This window comes from Thalassophryne amazonica, chromosome 18 (assembly GCF_902500255.1).
Source record: "Thalassophryne amazonica chromosome 18, fThaAma1.1, whole genome shotgun sequence".
Taxonomy (NCBI): domain Eukaryota; kingdom Metazoa; phylum Chordata; class Actinopteri; order Batrachoidiformes; family Batrachoididae; genus Thalassophryne; species Thalassophryne amazonica.
In genome coordinates, this window is record NC_047120.1 from 64,989,338 (window position 1) to 65,015,109 (window position 25,772).

Below are 25,772 nucleotides of genomic sequence, written 5' to 3' on the forward strand. Positions count from 1 at the left end.
TTTGTTCTTTTCCACATCACTGTTATGTCATTAAATTTTGATATCCTTTGTACCGTGCTCTGCTTATTTCATACTGGGTCCTTCAAACGCTGGTCGGTTCTCCGTCCTGCGTCCGACACATAACATATAGGCTTTAATTTTGGACATATTTTCTGTTGCACTGGGTCACCAGTATCACCTCAGGTTGTGATTAGGGCTGGGTTCAAGCAGTGGTGCAGTAACTACCACATGATGGAGCATCTTTGGGTCCTGGTTGTCCCCTTGTGGTGGACAGTCATTCCATCTCCGCCTCTTGAACGTAACCATCCATATGCTGCACCCAGATGAAAAGTGGACGTGTCCTTGGCCTTCTCCAGCCGCTGGTATCCTCAACACTGAGGCACCTGCGTGCTGGATCATGCACAGAGAAACGCGCCACATGGTCAACATGTGCAAGTGATACTTCTCATGTGAGTCTCCCTAAGGAACCGTTTGCTTGACACAAAGCCATTCCAGTAGTAATCAAGGATCCTCCAAAGGGACCTAGTATTAAAGACTTCAAGTGGTCGCCTTAGGTCATCGGTTTGTCTTCCAACTCTACAGTAAGACAAGCATCAGGACCCTGATTTGGTGTTTACCACTTTTGTAAGAAGCACTGAAAAATGGAAAGCCTGAGCTCTTGCCACACTCCCCACATTGAGGAGCTACGTTTAATCTTTGTTTGCTCCTAACTACACACAGGTGGCTTAAAATTTGCTCCCTAAATCCACGACTTCTTTGTGTTTGATAGTTTTCATCTGTCAGGGGTTTCTATAGGTCACAGGACATGTTGAGGTATAGAAGTGTGACATACGTAACTACTCCGACAGCAAAAACCGATGAGTCTGGAGGAAAGGAATGTGTGCGAGCTGTTGCTTTAGACTCTTGTGAAAAAGCTGCGTTGTGGTATTACTGATATTGCTGGTGGACAATACAGGCTGAGACACAAAGGGGGTAGATTTCACTGAAATGGGAGGACTGGTAATGCCTTGGAACTTTGCCTTTGGCAATTGTGTGTGTGCGCGCGCGCGTGCACTCACCACATCATAGTGTCCGTACTGAGCAGCGAGATGTAACGGTATCTGTCCATCAATGGAAGCCGAGTTAACTGAAGCGCGAGCTCTCAGCAACAACAACACAGAGTCAGCGTTACCTTGCCACGCCGCGTAGTGGAGTGGACGCATGCCTAGAGACAGACAGGAGACAGAGACCAAGGCACTGAGACAGTCACAGTCACAAATGATTTTGAGAAAAATCAATTAAAAACCAAGGTAGCAATTTGAGCTCAGTGCTTATGGGGATATTTTGAACGGCTGTTTTGAGGAACTGGTTAAAGACAGACATGGTTACTATTAAACACAAATATCAAGCCATAAGTCACCTTTTTTATTCAACCTTGAGTGATGCTGAATGGTCAAACTCAAGGTCAGGACTATTTGACTCAAACAGTTTGGAGCCAATGTGGATTAAACACGGTTGGAAAGGTTTGTGTGTTTTTGATCATGACACCGCCACAGTTCTCAAATCATGGTGGATTCTGGGGTAAGTCTTCCCCAAAATCCACCAGGATTGGTGAGTCTGAGACCCTATTGATAAGTCCTGATGGTACGGCTGCCGCCACACCGGTTTATACTGAACTATTGTGGATATTTTACAAATCCTCTTGCTGTCATTCTAGAGTCTTTGTGTGCCTCGAATCATCTTGAAGGCAATTCTTGGCATTCTTGGATATTGGTGTCAAGTCATCGTTTTGGAGCAGTTGCTGTCATTCTAGAGTCTTTGTGTGCCTCGAATCATCTTGAAGGCAATTCTTGGCATTCTTGGATATTGGTGTCAAGTCATCGTTTTGGAGCAGTTGTTATTCTACTTTTACACCAAATTCGTGTGGCGTTGATGGCATTGTTTCCTCGTAGCTGCACCTTGATGGTGTTTCTTGTTTTAAGAGATTGTTTTGTGGTTGGATGAATGGATTGTTTTATAGCACGTGTTGTCCAAGGAAAACTTCTTGTTGGCACAAAACAGCCTATCCTATCCTATCCTAGTTCTTGGATGAATGGCGGTGAGTCATCTTCTGTGTTGTAAAAAGATGATGGTGTCCATGGTGTGTTGTCCAAGGGAAATGTCCCATTGGGACAACAAAGCCTATCCTATCCTAGTTCTTGGCTGAATCATGATGGATCCTCTTCTGTGTTGTAATAAAGTCATGGCATTGTCATAAAAGAAGAGTTGTGAGTTAACAGGATGTGGTCTACATTCATCAGGACGACTCTTTGATTGTGTATTCATGGACAGTGGTGGTCAAAGTCCTGCATGTGGGAATGGGGCTTTAGAGGATAACGTAGTTCTATTTCAGACAGAACTGATCAAACCTCAAGACCACACGAGGCTGCCATGTAGTGAAACAACCTGCAGCATTAATCATGTTTCCACTGTTCACCATAAACACATCCAAAGTGTCTCAGAACACATATTTTGTATAAATATGCCACAACACGACCAATAAAAAAAGCCATTTAGGTCAGGAAGCCGGGTCAGGTCTTGGAGCACTGGAAAAAGCTTCTACACAGGTTTCCTTTTCCCCTCCAGCTTTCTGTACGTTACAAGATCAGAGATCCTTTTTTTGAGCGTGTCTTCAGTGAAATCAGATACTTCTACATATTAAAAAGATTCCTCCAGACAGAGAAAATTAGCCTCTAGGGTTTTCATTATCGCAGCCTTTGACTGCTTCTCTCAAACACTCAGGCAGCTGAAAAGTCCAGATATCGAGTCCTGCTGCTCCAAATCTGCATTCACACAACGAACCCCGATTTGAAACCTCACGGCTGAATTACTGAAGTGTTTTGGATCATCAGCTCCACAAAAGTATCACTCGACCCGCATCTCTTCATGCAGTCGGTTAGAAATGAGGGATGTTACATCTTTTATTTCAGAATTAGAGATATCCATTCATTTTGTATACCTGCTTACTCCAAACAAGGATTATGGGGGGCGGAGTCAGCGGTCATAGGGCGAGAGGCGTGGCACACCCTGGAAAGGATGCCAGTCTATCCCAGAGCAGGATTCAAGATATAATCAAGCAAATGTTTAAAGTGTAAAGAAAATAATTTGAAATCAGACTGCATTTTATCCAAACCTCCCAGACAGGTAAAGTTTTCAAATCAAAGAGACGTCAGAATGTTAATGAAATAAATAAACTGTCAATGGTGAAGAATTTCTGGGGGGGGGGGGGGAATCAAGAATTCAGGCCTGGATCTGGATCCAGAGACAACAAAGATACAATTTTCTGTCTGCAATTTGTTGCATTCAGTTGTAGACTCACTGTAGACAAACTTTTTAAAAAGTTATTAATACATACAGCCCTCAGCAGCAACAGTTTTTTTTTTTTTTAATAAATTAAAACTTGCTCCACCCAGTTTTCAAAATTGAGAAGTTTGGATTCACTGATAAGCGCCCAGGCGGTGGTAAAGTCAAACCCAGCGTCTCCTCACAAACCCTGACTTCAAGCCTCGCCGACGTGGTTTTAGTGTCCGGCTGCGTCACAAATTCCACACGTATATTCCAGTTTTGCTTATGAAGATACTCGCTGGACGACTTCAAAGTAAATCATATTTATTCATACGGGCCCGAAAAAAAATTATTTTTAGCTGAGTGTGTCAGAAAGCTGTTAAAAGACATTTCAAGCTCAATTTAACCCAGAGTGACTCCCAGTGCCCCCCCCATTCCCCACCCCCCTGAGCCTTTGGAGTGGGGGTCCTGACTGGTGGAATGCTCTTCATACCGTTGATGTCCTTGATGTCCACGGTGGCCTGAACGTCCAGCAGCAGAGACAACAGGTCTGTGGTTCCTGTCAGAGCGGCGTGGTGCAGCGCTGAAAAACTGCAGGCGAGAGAGAGAGAGAGAGAGAGAGAGAGAAGCAGAAAAGAAAGGGGGTGAAGGAGAAGAGAAGGGATTTATAAATCACACTGACGGCTTTACAGCAAAGTGCGGGAGGGGGTGGGCTTTTTAAAATTGCAGACTCTGTGTGTGTGTGTGTGTGTGTGTGTGTGTGTGTGTGTATATATATATATATATATATACGCTCCCTTTACAAAGTTCAGACAACAGAAGATTTACATGTTTTATGAGCACGGATCCCCGCTGACAAATCCAAGCTTCACACCCAAGAGCGTGTGAACGTGCCGAGTGTGTCAGAGGCCCTCGAGTACCCACTCGGTACCCAGGACAAGTCCAGTTCTGATCCAGTGCAACAGTTCAAAAGGTGGAAACCCGAAAGGTGGCGTAAGGCTAAATACGTTAGCTCAGATGTTACAGTCCTCAGACACGTCCTTCAGGTAAAGGGAAGGGTCCAGGAGGCGGAGCCACCTCAGCTGACTCCGTTCTGAAGGAGCGGCGGTTTGTGAACCCGTCCTCTAAAGGTGAAAGAAGCTCGTTCCACCTGCTTGTGCGTGAGTTCTTTTCGCACTTGTCCTGCTGTGCAACTGGAGGTCTCGTTCTGAAGAACCACATCATCTGCACTAAGTACAAAAACAACCATGAGGTTCCTTTCCTGGTCACCCTGCTTTTCTGTATCCATGACTGAGACACTGCGTCTCCATCCACCCGGCTGCAAATGAGAACCAGCTTTGGTTGGGGAAGTAACCTGCAATGGACTGGCGTCCTGTGTAAGCAGGGGGGTTGTTTTGGACTCTCATCAGGCTATAGAGGTCGGGGATAAGCACACGCACCAACAGGCATCAGGGCCGGTTTAGGAAGTATAGGTAAACCTTGTTAAATCGTGTCCGCATAAGTCGTGTTTCGGCTTTACTCACAGTTGATTTGTAGACCCCAAAAATTTAGACTCCTGACTAAACGTCCATTTTGATTTGACTGTTGTTTGGGAGGAATCGTCAATGTGGACAGTTCTGGATGATGATTTCTTCTTGCTCTTCGGGCTGCATCAGCGATATGAGTGCAGACGATTTGGTGCGGACGATTGGAAGTTTTTAAATGCGACCTTCCTCTTTAGAGCCTTAATGCAGATGGCCGCGTGTAGAAATTCCGGCCCAATCTGAACTGGCAGTATGGATCTAAAGAGTCGCATCCAAAAAGTTTGAATCATCCAGAGTCGTTCACACTGACACACCCCTTATCACTGACACACCCCTTATCACTGACGCAGCCGGACGAGGAAGAAAAAGATTCCAAACCCGCTCCAGCTGAAGAAATCATCACCATCCAGGAAGGAATCACGCTTCAAATGATCAAAACTATAGTAATATGGCAAAATAAGCTGATTTTAAGTTGTTTTGGTCAACTTCATTAACTTGCAGTTTCGGATAACTCGTGACCTGATTTTGTGGACCCCAACTTGCGCGAATTAACGAGGTCTACCTGTACTTCAAAGACCCCCCACAGTGCACTCACGGAACAAAAATAAAAAGTGTTTTTCTGCCTCACTTTTTAAAATTTCAATTCAGAGGTGTGTGTGTGTGTGTGTGTGTGTGTGAGTGAGATGCATTATGGGACATCCCCTTTCACCCCCTCCATTCACACGCAGGTTTCAGCAGGTATTCGGTAATAAAGGACTTGTCACGTTCTCAGTCGACACGCCCCCCTGTGGGGTGAGGGTGAGTCACTGAGGATCGCTCGTCTTCATCGTTCTGCACCGCTATCAAATGTCACAAGTCACACACCCCACCCCCCCCCCACCATACCGCTCACACACATGGATGGACAAGTTTGATTTCAACACCTTTATTGTGTGTCACTTCCCGCGCACACAGCGAACTGACCCTGCATGTAGACACATGCGTTATAGTGCTTTCAACGCGTGCGCACACACACACACACCTCTATTCACAAATGAATAAATGTAGTCACGTATGGGACCATGCTCTGATGGCGCGCTTCACCACATCCACAACACCAACAGAACCGTGTTGGATCCTGGAGGTTGGATAGCAACCACCCAGGCAAACAACCCCCCCACATCTACCCGCTGCACCTGGGTGAAGTGTGGGTGTAGCGTCCAAGTCTCACAAACCCTACAGCAAGACAGGAACCACCGGGTATCACCTTCACCTTTGACCTCATGACCTCTCCCCAGGCGCCTCTCAATCTCAAACATCGGGGTCTCAGATACGTGCATGCCGCCGGGATCCCCCTCGTTTACAGAAGCGACGGTCCCACTTGAAAACCCGCGTGGTGAGGTGCGTTTTATTTATGATTCACGCTGCGAAGACAAAAGCGTAAGTAGCGTTTTTAATTCCTGCTGACAGAGAATGTCGGTAACTACTGCGACATGTCGTGACTCCTTCGCTGCATTCTTCAGAGTAAACCTCACACCCGAGGTGTTCTTACCCGTCGCCGTCCTGGTAGTTGATGTTCAGTCTCTTGGTGGAACCCAGCAACTCTGAAAGTGAGGGAAGAAAAACACAAGTGGTGACATATTTGCTTTTCACTGGTGCACTCCAGAACACGCTGCATGCCTGCAGGATTTTCTCTTTCACAGCGAGGGTTTTTTTTGTTGTTGTTGGGTTTTTTTCCCCCTGCGCTTCACCCCATCATCACTCCTCCTTTCAAACTTGACAACGCTGACAGGATGGAGAGTTTTCTTCACCTTCTCTCGCCTCACCATGTCTGACACCCTCATGGCAATAGAATGATTCATAAACAAAGGATTCTGCCTGGCGGACCAGACGTGTACGATTCCGCCTCATTTAGCCATCTCACTGCGAGAGCGCCCACCGCAAAACGCCAACACTCCGGGATTAAATTTACATTTTGTTTTTCCATGGTGGTGCTGCAAAAGTCAGACTGCTTTGCAAGATTGAACAAGATTATTTTTCCTCACTGCAGACAGACAGACAGACAGCGACTTGCACCGTCTTACTCAACCACACCTGACTAATCTGACTACTGCAGGCCCCGTCACAACAACCAAACCAAAAATTATTCCAAAGGTGAAAATAAATGCTCACTGTTTGATATTTGCTCAAACTTTTTTGTTTCAAATCAATTATGCTGGGGCTCATATCAGCCCATTCTGCAAGTCTGTGTCTATGACCTTGAGCACAACTTTGAAGCAGGGCTATCTGAGGAACATTGTGTGCAAATTTTGTTGAAACTGAACAACAGTTATAGAAGGAAAAGCATTTTTTGTGAAATTCATTAACTGCCCATGTAATCTGACTCTTGGCCTTCAACATGACTTTGAGCACATCTTTGATGCAGGACCACCCGAGGAACACTGCGTGCAAATTTTGTTGAAATCAGACTGTCATTATAGGAGGAGAAGCATTTTTTGATATTATATATATTAATTGGCCATATAATCTGACCATAGACGTTGACTATGACCTTGAGCAAAATGTTGCCATAAGACCATCTGAGGAACACTGTGTGCAAATATTTGTTGAAATAAGACTGTAATTATGGGAGGAGAAGCATTTTTTTGTGAAATTCCTGAACTGAAATTATAATCTGACCTTTGGTCTTCAACTTGACCTTGATCACAACTCTAATGCAGGACCATCTGAGGAATATTGTGTGCAAATTTAGTCAAAATGAGACTGTAATTATAAGAGAAGAAGCAATTTTTGGGAAATTCCTAAACTGGATTTGTAATCTGATCTTTGGTCTTGAACATGACCTTGAGCACAACTCTGATGCAGGACCAACCAAGGAGCATTGTGTGCAACTTTGATCCTATTTAGACAATAACTACAAGGTGAGGAGCAATTTTTCATCAAATCTGTTAGGTGGCCATGGAATCTGACCTTTAACCTTGAATATGACCTTGAGCACAGGTTTGATGCAGGACCACCCCAGGAACATTGCGTGCAAATTTTGTTGAAATCAGACATCAGTCATTATAGGAGGAGAAGTATTTTTGATATATATATAAAAAACTGTCAGGGGTGGTGGCCAAGTGGTTAATGCGCTTGGTTTCAGTGCAGAAGGCTCTGGGTTCAAATCCCACCCCTGCCACATTTCTCTATGTAATGTGGAGTTGCGTCAGGAAGGGCATCCGGCGTAAAACCTGTGCCAATTCAACATGCAGATCCACCTTGGATTTGCTGTGGCGACCCCGAGTGCAAAACAAGGGAGCAGCCGAAGGGACTTACTTTATATTTATTAACTGGCCTATAATCTGACCATAGACATTGACCATGACCTTGAGCAAAAATTTGACATAGGACCATCTGAGGAACACTGTGTGCAAGGATTTATTGAAACAAGACTGTAATTATGGGAGGAGAAGCATTTTTTGTGAAATTCCTGAACTGAAATTATAATCTGACCTTTGGTCTTCAACATGACCTTGAGTACAACTCTAATGCAGGACCACCTGAGGAGTATTGTGTGCAAATTTTGTCAAAATGAGACTGTAATTATAGGAGAAGAAGCAATTCTTGTGAAATTCCTGAACTGGATTTGTAATCTGACCTTTGGTCTTGAACATGACCTTGAGCACAACTCTGATGCAGGACCAACCAAGGAGCATTGTGTGCAACTTTGATCCTATTTAGACAATAACTACAAGGTGAGAAGCAATTTTTCATGAAATCCATTATGTGGCCTTAGAATCTGACCTTTGACCTTGAACACAGGTTTGATGCAGAACCACTCCAGGAACGTTGTGTGCGTGCTTAAAGCAAATCAGACTGTAACTGTTGGAGTAGAAGCAATTTTTGTGAATTGCGGACAGCAGACGCCTGACAGGCAGAAAAATCTGACTAAAATCTGTAGTCGAAAGCAGCCCACAGACACGGACACAGAAAGGCCACTGTCACCACCACCACCACACGTCACTGCAACAGATCTGGATCTAACGGGGATCTGCCTGAAATTCCACTTGTTGACCGTCTGTCACAGGATGTTAAGGATTCTCAGGTTTCATCCAGATCACGCCAAAGCAGTTTGTTGTATAAAGGCACCATTTGTGCACTGACACACACACACACACACACGAGGCGTCTGAATACACAACTAACGCTCAGTCTTGCTCCCTGTTTTCTCCCACTTGCGTGTGGAAAAATCCCTCGTCGGTGCAAAAAAGAAGCAAAGACTGAGAACTACAGTCTAAGCGTTATAAGATTCTCAGGACCCGTCTGTCGGTTCAGCGTGTCGGGTTGAAGTTCAAAGTCATCCACAACTATTAGTGAATTTAGTCGAGGAGATGAAACGTTTGTTCAAGTCACTTGTATAAATATTTCACCCCGAGTTCAGGTTTGTGAAGTCTTGACCCGTGAATTCCCACAGACGCCCAATCACAAGTCGGCTTTGATTCTGTTGACGTCTGAGGTGGTGGAAGCGGTTAGCGTTCAAAATATTAGCTCGATACGTCAGTAAGCCGGTTTTACAGTGTTCCAAAAAACATGAACACAGTGAGCAGACTGGCAGTACTGTTGTGGGCTGGGGTGTTTGGCTGGCTTTGTTTTTGTTTTCTGTTTCTCCCTCCAGGTGGTATGCATTCAGGACTGAGTGGCTGACATGTGGCTGAGTATTAGGACCTCACCCTGAACACCTGAGGCTTGTTATCACGTGCAGGTCATCAGGACTCACAGCTGTGGTGTATTCTGTCTTGATCAGAGCTTGCTGCACTTAAACCTTGAATGCACAGTGTGTGATTGCCAGAGACTCGACCTTGTGAGCAGACGTGTGTGGTCGACGTCAGGAGAACAATCTCACCATTACGGACGCAGAGGCCGCTCCAGGTTTGACGCCACAGTCTGTGAAGGAGGATTGGGTGAGGTCTCACGCTCTTCAGCACACTTCCTGAGGTAATTTGGTTTTGGTGACTTTCATGAAGTAATGACAGTGGATTTGGTGTCCCTCACACCTTGTTATATTGAGCTGTTATGCTATGCTAATCGCCTAATCAGCTTCTGCTGCAGTGGAGATTTGAACTGAGTTGTTCCGTGCCTGCAGGGTGAGAAGCTGAGTTATATTAAAGCCAGGAAGTGTTTGCTGATTGTGTGCACCTTTGAGCTGGGTCTCTCTGTGTGGAGAGTGTTGGACTCACCTCATGATTTCTTCCTTCGCAGACTCGGTTTGTCGCGGCTGCCTGGGGGGTGTCGGCGGGGTCCCTGGGTCCGAACTGCTGTGGCTCCGGACCGTTTGCGCTGCTGAGAGCGCGCCGTGTTTCCACCTCACCAGACCGCAGACTTTTTGGGTTGTTTATCACTCCACTCACTATTATGTTTATTAAATTCTGTTACCTTTTGAACCGTGCTCTGCTTATTTTATGCTGGGTCCTGTCAAACGCTGGGTCGGTGCTCCGATCGCGTCCGACACACAAGTACTGCTGTAACGGAATTACAGTGCCACTGCTAACCACTATAGACAACCAAACTTTGAGCGACCTTGTTTGACCTTCAAGGTCACTCAAGGTCAAATGCTTGGTATACTTTGAAAGCCCACATATGACTCCCTATTCCTGTGTAATAGTAACAATGGGCAGATCTGGCACCACCATAAGCGTACAAGTTGAAGTTAAAATGCGATGATTTATTTTAAAAGGCCTTACATGTCTTCCTCTTCACGTCTGATAGTAACCATGATGCCGTCGCCTCTGATTCATGCAAAGTTTAAACAAGTGTCCCCTAAAGAGTAAGTCCCTTTGGCTGTTCTGTTGTTTTGCTTACATGGGGTCGCCACAAGAAACCGGAGGTGGATCTGCATGTTGAATTCAATTTGGCACAAGTTTTACGCCGGATACCCTTCTTGACGCAACTCCACATTACATGAAGAAATGTGGCAAGGGGTGGGGTTTGAACCAAGAACCTGCCGCTCTAACCAAGTGCTCTAACCACTTGGCCACCACCCCTACCGCAACTGTCCCCCAATCTATTTGCAAACAAAACAAAAAAACAAACAAACAAACAAAAAAAAAAACAAATTTGTCCTCATGCTGTGCCCTTGACCTTTCTCCCCTGATCCTGAAAAGTTAGTGAGTTCATCCTTTGATGGGACTTAACTAATACACAAGAACTGGCTAAAATTCCCCAACTAGTTTTAGTGCTACGCTGTTAAGGCGCACAGACGACTTTTAATCCCATCACTGAATGCAAAGAGAAGAAACCCAGAAATTCTACTGGATCAATTCGTATGTTTTCCATTTAACACAAAATTTCGGTCTGCACCTTTAACACAAACGTATGTTGTTATGTGGTTGAGCATTTGCATGCAGGCTGGTCTGGTGATGCTGCAGACTCAAAGTGACAAAAGAGAGAAAAAGAAAAACATCAGGAGCCCGAAGGCACAAAAAGGCGCACTGATGGTGAGACAGACAGAGGGTTGGGGGCCGGGCGGCGTGCCAAAACTGGGTCCAAACTGCCCCAGCGGTATGAAGAGAACAGCAGTTCCAGTTACAACATGAGCCGGCATTCCTCACATAGCACACGCCCACCACGCTATCCCGCTCGCTCCCCTCCCGCCTCCGTGCATCCAGCACGCTGTCAGCTGCTCGCCCTCCTCCGCTTCTCCTCTTCCACCTGTGGGGGTCCGATTCTGACAACACGTTCAATTAAGTAACCAGAGTGTTCCTGTCAGTCGCAGGAGCTGGTGTGAACAGATGTGCAGTAAATCGCACGCATCGTGTTTCCCGATAAAGACAGAGACATTACAAGGCCGGCTCCACGCCGAGGAGCTCGCGTCTTCAGCCCACAGAAATGATCAGCTGAGAGTTATCCTGCAGTGTTTGGATAAACCTTATCAGATGCACAAACTGCACATTAATTTCACACAAACGATGCCCCTGAACTTTAATCTGCCTCTTATTCATAACAGCCGAAGCTTCTTGGACAGAAGAAAGGAACCACGGCACTTTGATGTGCAGAACAAAGTTCAGAAGAAGAAGGTAAATAAAGGGAGGGACGTGATGGAGAAATGCATCTTTTTAATCCATTCAGGTGAGTAAACAAGGAAATATGCAAAGCAGGTTGTTAAAAAAAAAAAACTTGCTGCAAGATCAGACGAACATGGAAAAAAAAAGGCCCAAACTTATTCATAAGAACACAACAAAGCAACTGAAGACATCCAGCTTTCAGCACTTTTCTGACAGTAACACGTGCACCTATTGAAATGTATGAGCTCTGCTGACGTCCCGCCAACTCCGACAGTAACATGCAATTAGCTCCTCACCTATTGCTGCTGTTGCAACAATTCCACTTCTTTAATTTTATTTTCTAAACACTTTTTGGTTATGCATGAATTAGGGGTCGACCGATTATCGGCCTGACCAATTATTGGCACCGATATCAGTGCCGATATTTCATTCACACTAGGGGTCGACCGATTATCGGAGCCAATAATCAGCCAGGCCAATAATCACTCGACTTGTGGGCACCAATATCAGTGCCCATAATTCATTCATACTAGGGGTTGACTAATTATCTGAGCCAATTATCAGCCAGGCCAATAATCGGTTGACCTCTAGTATGAATGAATTATCGGCACTGATATCGATGTCGATAATTCATTCATACTAGGGGTGAACAGATTATTGGAGCCAATTATCAGCCAGACCAATAATCGGTTGAACTCTAATATGAACTAGTATGAATGAATTATCAGCACCGATTATTCATTCATACTAGGGGTTGACTAATTATCAATCAATCAATCAATCAATTTTTTTTTTATATAGCGCCAAATCACAACAAACAGTTGCCCCAAGGCGCTTTATATTGTAAGGCAAGGCCATACAATAATGATGTAAAACCCCAACGGTCAAAACGACCCCCTGTGAGCAAGCACTTGGCTACAGTGGGAAGGAAAAACTCCCTTTTAACAGGAAGAAACCTCCAGCAGAACCAGGCTCAGGGAGGGGCAGTCTTCTGCTGGGACTGGTTGGGGCTGAGGGAGGGAACCAGGAAAAAGACATGCTGTGGAGGGGAGCAGAGATCGATCACTAATGATTAAATGCAGAGTGGTGCATACAGAGCAAAAAGAGAAAGAAACAGTGCATCATGGGAACCCCCCAGCAGTCTACGTCTATAGCAGCATAACTAAGGGATGGTTCAGGGTCACCTGATCCAGCCCTAACTATAAGCTTTAGCAAAAAGGAAAGTTTTAAGCCTAATCTTAAAAGTAGAGAGGGTGTCTGTCTCCCTGATCTGAATTGGGAGCTGGTTCCACAGGAGAGGAGCCTGAAAGCTGAAGGCTCTGCCTCCCATTCTACTCTTACAAACCCTAGGAACTACAAGTAAGCCTGCAGTCTGAGAGCGAAGCGCTCTATTGGGGTGATATGGTACTACGAGGTCCCTAAGATAAGATGGGACCTGATTATTCAAAACCTTATAAGTAAGAAGAAGAATTTTAAATTCTATTCTAGAATTAACAGGAAGCCAATGAAGAGAGGCCAATATGGGTGAGATATGCTCTCTCCTTCTAGTCCCCGTCAGCACTCTAGCTGCAGCATTTTGAATTAACTGAAGGCTTTTTAGGGAACTTTTAGGACAACCTGATAATAATGAATTACAATAGTCCAGCCTAGAGGAAATAAATGCATGAATTAGTTTTTCAGCATCACTCTGAGACAAGACCTTTCTGATTTTAGAGATATTGCGTAAATGCAAAAAAGCAGTCCTACATATTTGTTTAATATGCGCTTTGAATGACATATCCTGATCAAAAATGACTCCAAGATTTCTCACAGTATTACTAGAGGTCAGGGTAATGCCATCCAGAGTAAGGATCTGGTTAGACACCATGTTTCTAAGATTTGTGGGGCCAAGAACAATAACTTCAGTTTTATCTGAGTTTAAAAGCAGGAAATTAGAGGTCATCCATGTCTTTATGTCTGTAAGACAATCCTGCAGTTTAGCTAATTGGTGTGTGTCCTCTGGCTTCATGGATAGATAAAGCTGGGTATCATCTGCGTAACAATGAAAATTTAAGCAATACCGTCTAATAATACTGCCTAAGGGAAGCATATATAAAGTGAATAAAATTGGTCCTAGCACAGAACCTTGTGGAACTCCATAATTAACTTTAGTCTGTGAAGAAGATTCCCCATTTACATGAACAAATTGTAATCTATTAGACAAATATGATTCAAACCACCGCAGCGCAGTGCCTTTAATACCTATGGCATGCTCTAATCTCTGTAATAAAATTTTATGGTCAACAGTATCAAAAGCAGCACTGAGGTCTAACAGAACAAGCACAGAGATGAGTCCACTGTCCGAGGCCATAAGAAGATCATTTGTAACCTTCACTAATGCTGTTTCTGTACTATGATGAATTCTAAAACCTGACTGAAACTCTTCAAATAGACCATTCCTCTGCAGATGATCAGTTAGCTGTTTTACAACTACCCTTTCAAGAATTTTTGAGAGAAAAGGAAGGTTGGAGATTGGCCTATAATTAGCTAAGATAGCTGGGTCAAGTGATGGCTTTTTAAGTAATGGTTTAATTACTGCCACCTTAAAAGCCTGTGGTACATAGCCAACTAACAAAGATAGATTGATCATATTTAAGATCGAAGCATTAAATAATGGTAGGGCTTCCTTGAGCAGCCTGGTAGGAATGGGGTCTAATAAACATGTTGATGGTTTGGATGAAGTAACTAATGAAAATAACTCAGACAGAACAATCGGAGAGAAAGAGTCTAACCAAATACCGGCATCACTGAAAGCAGCCAAAGATAACGATACGTCTTTGGGATGGTTATGAGTAATTTTTTCTCTAATAGTTAAAATTTTGTTAGCAAAGAAAGTCATGAACTCATTACTAGTTAAAGATAATGGAATACTCAGCTCAATAGAGCTCTGACTCTTTGTCAGCCTGGCTACAGTGCTGAAAAGAAACCTGGGGTTGTTCTTATTTTCTTCAATTAGTGATGAGTAGAAAGATGTCCTAGCTTTACGGAGGCTTTTTTATAGAGCAACAGACTCTTTTTCCAGGCTAAGTGAAGATCTTCTAAATTAGTGAGACGCCATTTCCTCTCCAACTTACGGGTTATCTGCTTTAAGCTACGAGTTTGAGAGTTATACCATGGAGTCAGACACTTCTGATTTAAAGCTCTCTTTTTCAGAGGAGCTACAGCATCCAAAGTTGTCTTCAATGAGGATGTAAAACTATTGACGAGATACTCTATCTCCCTTACAGAGTTTAGGTAGCTACTCTGCACTGTGTTGTTATATGGCATTAGAGAACATAAAGAAGGAATCATATCCTTAAACCTAGTTACAGCGCTTTCTGAAAGACTTCTAGTGTAATGAAACTTATTCCCTACTGCTGGGTAGTCCATCAGAGTAAATGTAAATGTTATTAAAAAATGATCAGACAGAAGGGAGTTTTCAGGGAATACTGTTAAGTCTTCTATTTCCATACCATAAGTCAGAACAAGATCTAAGATATGATTAAAGTGGTGGGTGGACTCATTTACTTTTTGAGCAAAGCCAATAGAGTCTAATAATAGATTAAATGCAGTGTTGAGGCTGTCATTCTCAGCATCTGTGTGGATGTTAAAATCGCCCACTATAATTATCTTATCTGAGCTAAGCACTAAGTCAGACAAAAGGTCTGAAAATTCACAGAGAAACTCACAGTAACGACCAGGTGGACGATAGATAATAACAAATAAAACTGGTTTTTGGGACTTCCAATTTGGATGGACAAGACTAAGAGACAAGCTTTCAAATGAATTAAAGCTCTGTCTGGGTTTTTGATTAATTAATAAGCTGGAATGGAAGATTGCTGCTAATCCACCGCCCCGGCCCGTGCTACGAGCATTCTGACAGTTAGTGTGACTCGGGGGTGTTGACTCATTTAAACTAACATATTCATCCTGCTGTAACCAGGTTTCTGTTAGGCAGAATAAATCAATATGTTGATCAATTATTATATCATTTACCAACAGGGACTTAGAAGAGAGAGACCTAATGTTTAATAGACCACATTTAACTGTTTTAGTCTGTGGTGCAGTAGAAGGTGCTATATTATTTTTTCTTTTTGAATTTTTATGCTTAAATAGATTTTTGCTGGTTATTGGTAGTCTGGGAGCAGGCACCGTCTCTACGGGGATGGGGTAATGAGGGGATGGCAGGGGGAGAGAAGCTGCAGAGAGGTGTATAAGACTACAACTCTGCTTCCTGGTCCCAACCCTGGATAGTCACGGTTTGGAGGATTTAAGAAAATTAGCCAGATTTCTAGAAATGAGAGCTGCTCCATCCAAAGTGGGATGGATGCCGTCTCTCCTAACAAGACCAGGTTTTCCCCAGAAGCTTTGCCAATTATCTATGAAGCCCACCTCATTTTTTGGACACCACTCAGACAGCCAGCAATTCAAGGAGAACATGCGGCTAAACATGTCGGAGCCAATTATCAGCCAGGCCAATAATCGGTTGAACTTTAGTATGAACTAGTATGAATGAATTATCAGCACCGATAATTCATTCATTATGAAGTCACACACAAGCTCATCCATCTGGGCTTCATGGTTGTTGACGTATTCAAAAAACATATTTTTTTAAATCAAGTTTTCCTTCACCTTTGACCAAATTACTCCAAAATCTAATCACCTGTAGATATCTATACAAGTAATATCCCCACCAGGTTTGAAGGAAATCCGTCCAGCCATTTTTGAGTTATCCTGTCCATACACACACACACATACATACTGTGCAACTTCACTTACGTGCAGGGTAGAAATGCCATATTTGGATTATATGCATCAAAGTTGCACTTTAAAATGTACTGCAGCACTTTTGATAGCAAGGGGGAAAGAAAAAAATGTCAGAAATAACAGTAGCTGATTGTTGGTAACATTTTTGTGCTGAAGAGTTCCCTCTCTAGTCTGGAAACTATTCCTTGGAGCTGCACTGCAGGGAATTGAAACCCCACTTCCACCCACAGAGACTGTTTATTGTCAAAAGCGCAGAAAAGCACACTTGATTCAGGAGTTGTGGGTTGGGATGAACCTCCTCACGCCCTGAGGACCAGAAGGCGGCCAGAGTCCAAACAGGGAAGCCACAGTGGCCTGGGGCAGAACCAAAACACAAAGGAGGAGGAGAAGGTGGCAGTTTAAAGCATCATGTGTCTGTCGTGATAAACCGTTTGCGGTCAGGTAAAGACCTCATGAAGGGAAACGCTTATCTGAGAAACACATCCATCTAAACACACTGATTACTGCGAGCAGGTAAACACACTCCCTCAAACCTAAAGCAGCGCCGGAGACCGGGGTCTCAGCTTCACGCCATCTATCTCCAACACCCCCCCACCCCCCAAAGATTGTTAATGAGGCACCAAAACGTGCAGAAACAAGTCCACTCCTAATTTTGTCTTTCATTAGAAATGGACTTGTTTCTGCATGCAGTCATTCTGCTGTTCTTCAAAGATAACGCTTCCCGTTCTGCATTACTCACAGCTGGAGCCAGATGTTTACATACACTTATCAAGGACAACGTTGGGCTCTGAAATGTTCTTCTGGGACATAAAGGTAGCACAACATTTAAAATAAAAGGGAATTTGATGCACAAGCTTTAATCAATTTTAGGTTTGCCAAAACTCAACAAGGTCAAAAACACACATGCTGTTTTCTTTTGGCTTCTTGTGTTTGGCTCAGGGCTGCCACAGTGGATTTTACTGAATTTCCTTCCTCGTGCAACTCCAGATGTACGAGGAGAACATAGCCGCAGTTTGTCTGAACGCTCCTTAAGCAGGTTTAACCTTCAACAAATGCTTGTGGTAGCCTTCAACAAGGTTCTGGCAGAACTCAGGCTGGATATTGGACCACTTTTCTTGCATGAATTTGCTAACGGCAAATATAGTTCTTGCTTTCCTGGTACAGATTCTACTTTTAAGCACAGTCCAGATATGTGGCTTTGGGAGTCATTGACCACTTGAAACATCCATTGTGTCAAAGTTTCCATTTGTATTACCAGTACTCTCTTTAATTCCAGCATAAGGAGTTGGTGTACTAATATGTACACCTGCCATTTGTCTGTGTTCATGGACCAGACACTTCTTCTGCACTGTCCCAATCCACCTAGCTGGAAATGGATACCAGCTCTGGCTGTGGAAGTAACCTGTAATGGACTGGCAGCTGGTCCACTGAGAGTCGTAGACTCTCGTGCTCATCATGCTACAGAACCCAGCGATAAGCTTTACCACCAATGGGCCTCAGGGCCTGTACAGGACTTCTTCTTTTTCTTGTGTTTAGTTTGACAAATTACTTATGACCTCTGAAAATGGAGGTGTTGTCTATAAAAATGGCCATAATTCTTAAACAGCTAATGCAATAGTTTTGTTAAACTTCTACAAGTTGATGTCATGGGTCATGTTTTAGCTCCAGTCATGTTTCCGTGTCTTTGTCCATGTTATAGGTCCCCTGTCGTATTTCTCTTAGTTTCCACTCTGTATCTTATTTTGACCATCTCACTGTGTTAGTTTTGTCTTCCAGGTTGTTGACCGCCACGTCCTGTAAATGCTCTTTAAAAACATCCCCTAGCTACCAGATTGTATTAGGTTCTACCCTGCTTTCTAGCGTTCCAAGTTTCAGTGTTTACCAACTCTGTGTTACCAGCCTTGCTCTAGTTCTGGACCTCTGTTTTTGCCTGCGGTCTTATGAGCCGTTTTCAGTGTTTTTGGACTCCTTATTGCTTCCCATTTGCACCTGCTCTATGGACTCTCTGGTTTGACATCTCCTGGTTATTGATCTTATTCTGTTTTGGCCACTTCTGCTGCCTAACCCCTAGACAGACTCTCTGGTTACTGAACTCCAAAGGGCTCTGGGTTTATGTTTTGTGACTTTTCTCCGGGATAGGCTCCAGTCCCTGTGACCCTTGATTGGAGTAAGCAGGTATTAGGAATGTGAATCTTACAACAACTCACGATTCAATTTGATTCCAACTCACAATTCAATATGATTCCAATTCTTGGGGTGACGATTTGATTCAGAATCGATTTTCGATTGAAAGAGCTCTGAGAAATAGTTATATTACTTAAAAAATGTTTATGTTTAAGAAAATGCAGCTTTACAAGGTTAATCAAGTGATTCTAAAGATGTAACTTTACTTATCCGCTTTGCTCATTCAGAGTTGGCTGGCAGTTTAGTGAAGTGATGGAGTGTGCGCTGGGCAGTAGTCGGCAGAGACTGCTGCTCTGCTTCTTTTAGCTCTGGGTGATGCCGTAGCATGTGGTCTTGAGGATTTGAAGTGTTTCCGAAGTACTTGACTTTCATTTTGCAGATTTTGCACACTGCATAAGTCATGTCAAGCTCCTTCTTACGCAGCAAATAATAAAATCCAAAATGCGCCCAAACATTTGCCTTCAGCAAAGACGCTGCTGGCTGAATTAGCTCTTCACCCGCCATGCTAAGCTGCAGCTCACGAATGTTTGAAGCACGCTGGACCCTCCCCTAGCAGGGACGCTGCAGTACGAAGACTGTTGCCTGACAAACAGTACGCACAGCGAGTAAGCAAGAAAATGTTATAAAAATGCTTTTTAATAATCGATTCTTGAACATTTTGGATCAATTCAGAATCTTAATAAATAAGAATCGCGATTCAGACGTGAATCAATTTTTTACCGGCACTCCTAGCAGGTATGGTAAATGGATGGATGATTTTCCCCTCTCAGACAAGCTGAGTCTATTTTAGACTGATTACTGGACCAAAGGCAGTATAACCAACTATTCCTGCCTGCTGAATGTAGTTAGCAAGCCAATTTTTCATGGCCCATAGAACCTGTTCAAACTGCCCTACCTTGTGGTTCTCTGCATTGGGGTCATTGACTAGATCATCACAGTTGGTTGATTCATATCAACTCTACTGTGGATTGTGTACAGAGGCAAAATTAAAGATAAAAGGAAAAACAAAACAAAACTATGCAACTGTCCAAATATGTATGGATATGACTGTATCTTAATCAGAAATCGAATGCTATGATTAACAATTGGTAAAATACTGTACAGTGCAAGATTATGTAAACCTGCAGGCTTGGTATCACCCCTGTGATGACTTTACTTCCACGTTTTGTATTTGTTGATACTGTTACACTAATTTTGTCATGTTTTTATTTGATCTTTATCTCTGTCTGACAACTGCTGGCTTACAATGTGCAGTGGTAAAAAGTACTCACCCTCAGCACTGGCTGCTAGGTCAAAGTTCATGAAATTTGAACTTTTGACGTGGTGCATATATGGAACCTGCTGCACACTGCAGTCATAACACAGCACATACACCACAGAGGAGGAGGTGCTTCTAAAATACTTTTGACTGCAGCAGTGTGAAGGCAACTTAATCCTGCTAAAAATCACAGACACACAATGTGAAATGTGACGAATGTTAATGCCGAGTGAACGTAGGCTGTAAAACTACCCGCAGAGGAAAACAAGCCCTGAAGCACAGTCTGCATAAGTCTTCAATTAGGCCGGCGAGCGAGACAGAGTTTCCTGACAGTGTGCAAAATGTTCTGCAGCCTTATAATGCTGAAGTTTTCTAACAATCCAAAGGCAGGAGAGGACAGCGTAAACACTCAGGGGTTTCCAAGCGACACACTTAAACTTCATTAATTCTTCATCCGATGCACAGTATTTTTCTGGAAGAATAAAAGCTGGAACTGGGTTTTGAGAAATGATCCTCGGCGAGTGAGTGGATCCGGCCCACATTATTCAGTAAATTTGCTGTTCTTTGCAAGGCAGAGGGCAATAAAGTCCCATAGTGCCGCTGGCAACTAGGTCAGACGTACACAATATTAGCCCACGGTGAACCGGCGAGGAAGTGAAACTGATGATCGGCGTGCACATGAAGCAACACACTGCCGTCCAAACACAGCAGGTTATTAGAGGCGTGAACACAGCTGCGGGTGTGAAATTACATAAGTCTCAACCCTGCAGCTCAGCGACTAACCACTTTCCATGGCATTCAAATCAGCTGTTTACTTACCAGACTTGTTTCAGTGCCCCGCCTTTACTGCCTGCACTGTTCTTTTTTTTCCAACACAGAAACCTGGAAAACAACATCGTTTTGTCGCAACTCACGGAAACCAACCTGGGTCCTGACTAGCAACTGCACAGACAGTCTAACCTTCCTGATCTTAAACAAACAAACAAGCTTTTTATAGACTGCAGGTGATGTGGGCGTGGTCTTAAGTCACACCTGTTAAAAAAAAACATCTTGAACTGGAAAATCCTGTTAATTATGGTCATTTATTCTTTTATTATTCAAGTTTATTTTGTTTGGTACTTTGATTCCTGGGAATTCCTTTATAAATAGTCATTATAATTGTCATTATTAATAACAAATGTATGATTTTTCAGTATATAAGTTGCAGGACCTCTCAAATTATGAAGAAAACCACAACTTGTTCTTTGGTATATTATCAGTTCTTTGATTTTGGGATTTTTGTGCATTGTTTATTACTGTCATTTATTCTTTTATTATTGAAGTTTACGTTTTGTGCTTTAATTCCTAGCAAGTCCTATATGTAGTTATTAATAATAATAATAATAATAATAATAATGTGTGATTACTCAGTAAATAAGTAATGGCAAAGTATAAGTCGCAGGACTTCCCAAACTACAAAAAAACAAAAACATGACTTATACGCCAGAAAAAACATAATTTAATGAATTAAATGAGTCTGAAATGTTTAATATACAAATTCAAGGAGGTCCATTTTGAGCAGAAACATCCTAACTAGCTAAGCTAGCTCTCTCGTTGGGAACTGGGCTACTTTTTTGTTTTGTTTAATCAGCCAATAATGATACATACACACAAAACGTATATATGACAGCATTAAAAACCAGAATAACACATGAAAGCAAAAAGTCACTGATTTCCAATGTGGTTCTTTGCTAGGCTAGCTACTTACCAAACCTGATACCTGAACAAGAAATTAATAATTACATTTAATTACTTATTATAATACATACTTATTAACATTAATGTATTTTTGTAACATTTGTACAATGCAACACAACTAGCTAGCTGATAGCTGCTTCCGTTATGAAGAATATTTACTTCCGCCACCTCAAACGTTAACAGTACCAGCAGTGCAGCTTTCAAGTGGCCACTCAACTAAAATTCACTTTTCGAAAGTATAACTCAAGTCTCTCCTGAGTGTAGCACAAATTTAAAAACAAACAAACAAATAAAATACAAACTTCAAATCAGTTTAATTTCTGAATTTAACAAGGCAAGTACACAAATAACGGAGACCGCTAGTGAGTTGGTCTGCAAGACGCCCGTCAGTAAATGACGTAAAAACTACTGGTACAGATGAGGACGCGGTAGTGCTGTGTTGTTGGATTTACAACAATTTTATAGTGTGAATGAGAATGACTGAAAACCTTTTGAGTAATCCTGTTAAAAGACAGAAAAGCCTTCGCAGAGGAAACCAGAATATTCCCCAAACTGTAAGAATCTGTGACTATCCTGAACCAAATCCAAATGGAAAACGTAACAATTCCGCCCTCTTCAGTTTTGCTCAAATCAGGAATTTCCTTTTTTTTTTCTTTGCTTCTCGTCTGTTGGTCAGGCAGCTGAGGAACAGAAAAGAATCCTGATCCCAGAACCTCAATTATTCGCAAAGAAAGCCCAGCTGCAGTAAACGACACAGGTTCATCGAAGGTTCAGCTACCTGATGAGGATTTGTACTGTGGAATCGTCCCCTGTGACAGCTGTGTGCAACATTTAACCACATTTATCGCAATTTTTTTAGATTATTGAACATTCTTTAAAGTCAGGGCATTCCCTTCTCGATCAGGATCGAGTTTTGCTTCTGGGATGTATGACTCAAGATGCCATGCGTGCTGTCATTTTATTAAACCGTTTCTCAAATCCAAGTCAGGATTTTCCAGACCAGAGGCTCTGTGACCTCTTTAAGCCGCCGACGGTTTGTTCCTTCCTCTGCTAAAACCTTTAAGCCATTTACGATAATACTGCTGAGGTCAAAATAACAAAATGATTTCTCTCTTCTCTGAACCCTCTGGCTCGTTAACGACATGATGCCACACACCAGCGTGAGGTCACACCATCCGGCGTGGACGGAAAAATCACTACGTTTCTCATTTAGCCAAACGATCAATACGCTCTCGCTGCTCGGTAATGTGGACAATTTGTCAAACACCAAACGGCCACACTTCATTTCTTATATTGTATTCTAAATTTGAAACCGTTTCCAGCGGGGGAAAAAAATAAATAAAACTTTGCTGTCATTTTCTTTCAAGTTTTCTAACTCCGCCCATGTTCATATAGCATTTTTTGTTTGTGCGCCAGTCTTTTTTTCAGTTGCTCTAAATGAGAACGGAGGGAAAAAAATGTCACACCCAGTGTCTTTTTTTTTTTTTTTTTAACAGCAGACCACTAATTTTTTGCGGGGCGCCAGCTCTGAGTACTTTGAAGTTGAAAATCTGTCAACTTTTCGGAAAGACTGATGTCACTGCAGTGCCTTTTTTAGGCAAATGCGACAGGACTTTTGCTGATTTTTCACTCAAAATTGATTGCAAATGAGACCAAAAATAATTCAAAACTCATCTGTGATAGGAAATTGGACAGTCGGTAGGTTCTTTGCTGAGGGTGAGTACTTTTTACCACTGTACATTGTAAGCTAGTTGTTTATTGTTGTCATAGACACAAATCCAACAAGGAACACTATTTTCCCCAATAGAAAACACTGAAACTGCTGAGATTAAGCTTTTTTGGGTGCTCCCTCTGTGCCTTTCGATTCACTATATGGACACAGGGTCTTAAAGACCGCCAGACACCCGCTGTTTTGGGCTGTTTGCGTGCATGCACATTTAACCTCTGCATTGTGTATGTGTTGTCTCCACTCACGGGATGCGAGGTCACAATCTTCAGCATGGGAGGCAGGCGCGCTAACCAGGAGCCTGAAACCCATGGGCCCTGGCGTCAGTGGCAAAAGTGTCTTTTACTGACTACTATATGCACAGCATCTCCTGCTGGCCTCCGTCACACGCAGAACGGATCTGGCAGGTGGCACAGATCCGATACTGACAACACCTACTCCTAATTTCCATCAGCCATGTGATGTGATAATGAGACTGTTTCCTGCAATAATCCCTTTTGGTAAAGCCTAGTTATTTTTAAAAGCGAATTTAAAATGGACTAGCTTTGATCCTTTATCCAGATCCCACCCAACATTTTATTTTGCTCCAGCTCCATCTGCCGCAGCCCCCCTTTTTTTTAAAGCCTTCATATCTCAGAAACTCAGGCTGACACAAGCCAGATATTCTGCATGCTAGCTGCTGGGAACAATGATGTTATGTACAAGAAGTGTGAAACAAATCCAAGATAGTCAGTTGGGGAAATATTGCAAAAATCTGTTGATCTGACATGGAATTACCCAGGAGCAGAACTACTGTAGGCACCTGAGTGCTGGTCTAGATTTGTCCTCCATTTTTAGAACATCAGAGAGAGGAATCTAAATGCATCCACAGCTGTGTGGTGTGTGGAGACAGTGACACCTGAATGCATCACCTGAGACGTTTTTTTACTTTTGAGTTTTTTTTATCAAGTAACATGCGAAAAGAATTGCACTGCATGAGGATAAGTGTCATATCCACCTATGTGCAGCCTGGAGCAAGTCATAAAAAGTGAGTTACTGCACACTAAAGGACTCTGTCACAACTGCGCACACACTGCTTAATTCCTTCAGTAAACTCCTCGGCAGTCCCAGACAGGCTGCCCATCTGTCAGGGAGGAACGGGGTCAGGATTACCGTCTGCATATCTGCTGCACCGTGAACTCACAAACCCTCTCCCACCTACTGTTCAGCTGCAGCCGTCTGGACAAAAATGCAGAATACTCTTAAGCCCAGTTAGCTCATTAGCTGTTGAAAAGATTTTTTTTTTTTTACTTTACTACTTCACTTTACTACTTCATGGATGTTTTGGTGCATAACCACACACAAAACTCACGCATCGAATTGGATCGCGGTTTTTAAGTTACCAACTGGATCAGATCACTTAACAAAAAGGAGACACAGATATAACTTTGCTTTCCGAGTGAAGCACCACTCGACAAAAGTTGGGAAAAGTCGCCTTTTTTTTTTCTGAAAGCTCAGTGGACTCCCAACAACCTCGGCCCGACTTGGTCTTGGCTCAATCAGCTCAGGATGGTACGGGGGGAAAAAAGTGGCGCAATCTCTTTCTTCAGCTCCTGATATTTGGAAGCGAGTCTTTCTGTGCTCGGAGAGCAATGTCGGTCAACTCTGCACGAGGCAGCCTCAAGCCGAGCGCCAGGTGGAAGAGTAATGGGTTACCATTAATTTGCCAGAAAATTATGCAGTCTGAATTACCCTACTGGTCAACTATAAGAAAATGAGTAGACGATTAAGGTATTAGCCAATTGCAATTGAATATTATGACTCGTCGTCCCAACCCTAATCTTCATAGCATTTCTGCATGGAACGTCACAAATTTTTTTTGTAGGAGAACAAATGAAGGATGCGTTTATGGTTTTCTACATGAATGTTCAGACAGGATGTTTTGCCTTTGTGTCATGATTGTTTGTCCATCTGTGTGCCGAGAAAGATTCAAAGGCTGTGTGTTTGCCGTGACAGAGCACAGGGTTGGGCTCTGGGTCGAGATGAAAGCAAACGTGTTGCAACAATAGACTTTGTAATCAGGGGGCATTTAGAGAACCTCTAATGACCCTCTTCATGGGGAAGGTGGGGGAAGGGACCACACTCACCTTGCTCCATTCCCATTGATGTGACAGATGCTTTACGGGTCAAGCTGTCACACTGTTCTTAAGCAGCTCTCGCACCTGGCCAGGTTTTGTGCCGCAACGGGTCGCGTT

General features: G+C 43.1%; 1 protein-coding gene across 6 annotated transcripts in view; it reads right to left on the reverse strand.

Annotated features, from left to right (window-relative positions):
• Positions 1-25,772, reverse strand: part of LOC117531477 (caskin-2-like) — a 74,562-nt gene that overhangs the window by 34,889 nt on the left and 13,901 nt on the right. For all 6 annotated transcript variants that reach the window (XM_034194595.1, XM_034194594.1, XM_034194592.1 and 3 more), the window contains exons 3-5: positions 6,358-6,409; positions 3,797-3,894; positions 1,059-1,204 (exon numbers count right to left, since the gene is read on the reverse strand). In XM_034194595.1, the coding sequence (XP_034050486.1) occupies positions 1,059-1,204; positions 3,797-3,894; positions 6,358-6,409 (296 nt within the window). The remainder of the gene's footprint in view (positions 1-1,058; positions 1,205-3,796; positions 3,895-6,357; positions 6,410-25,772) is intronic.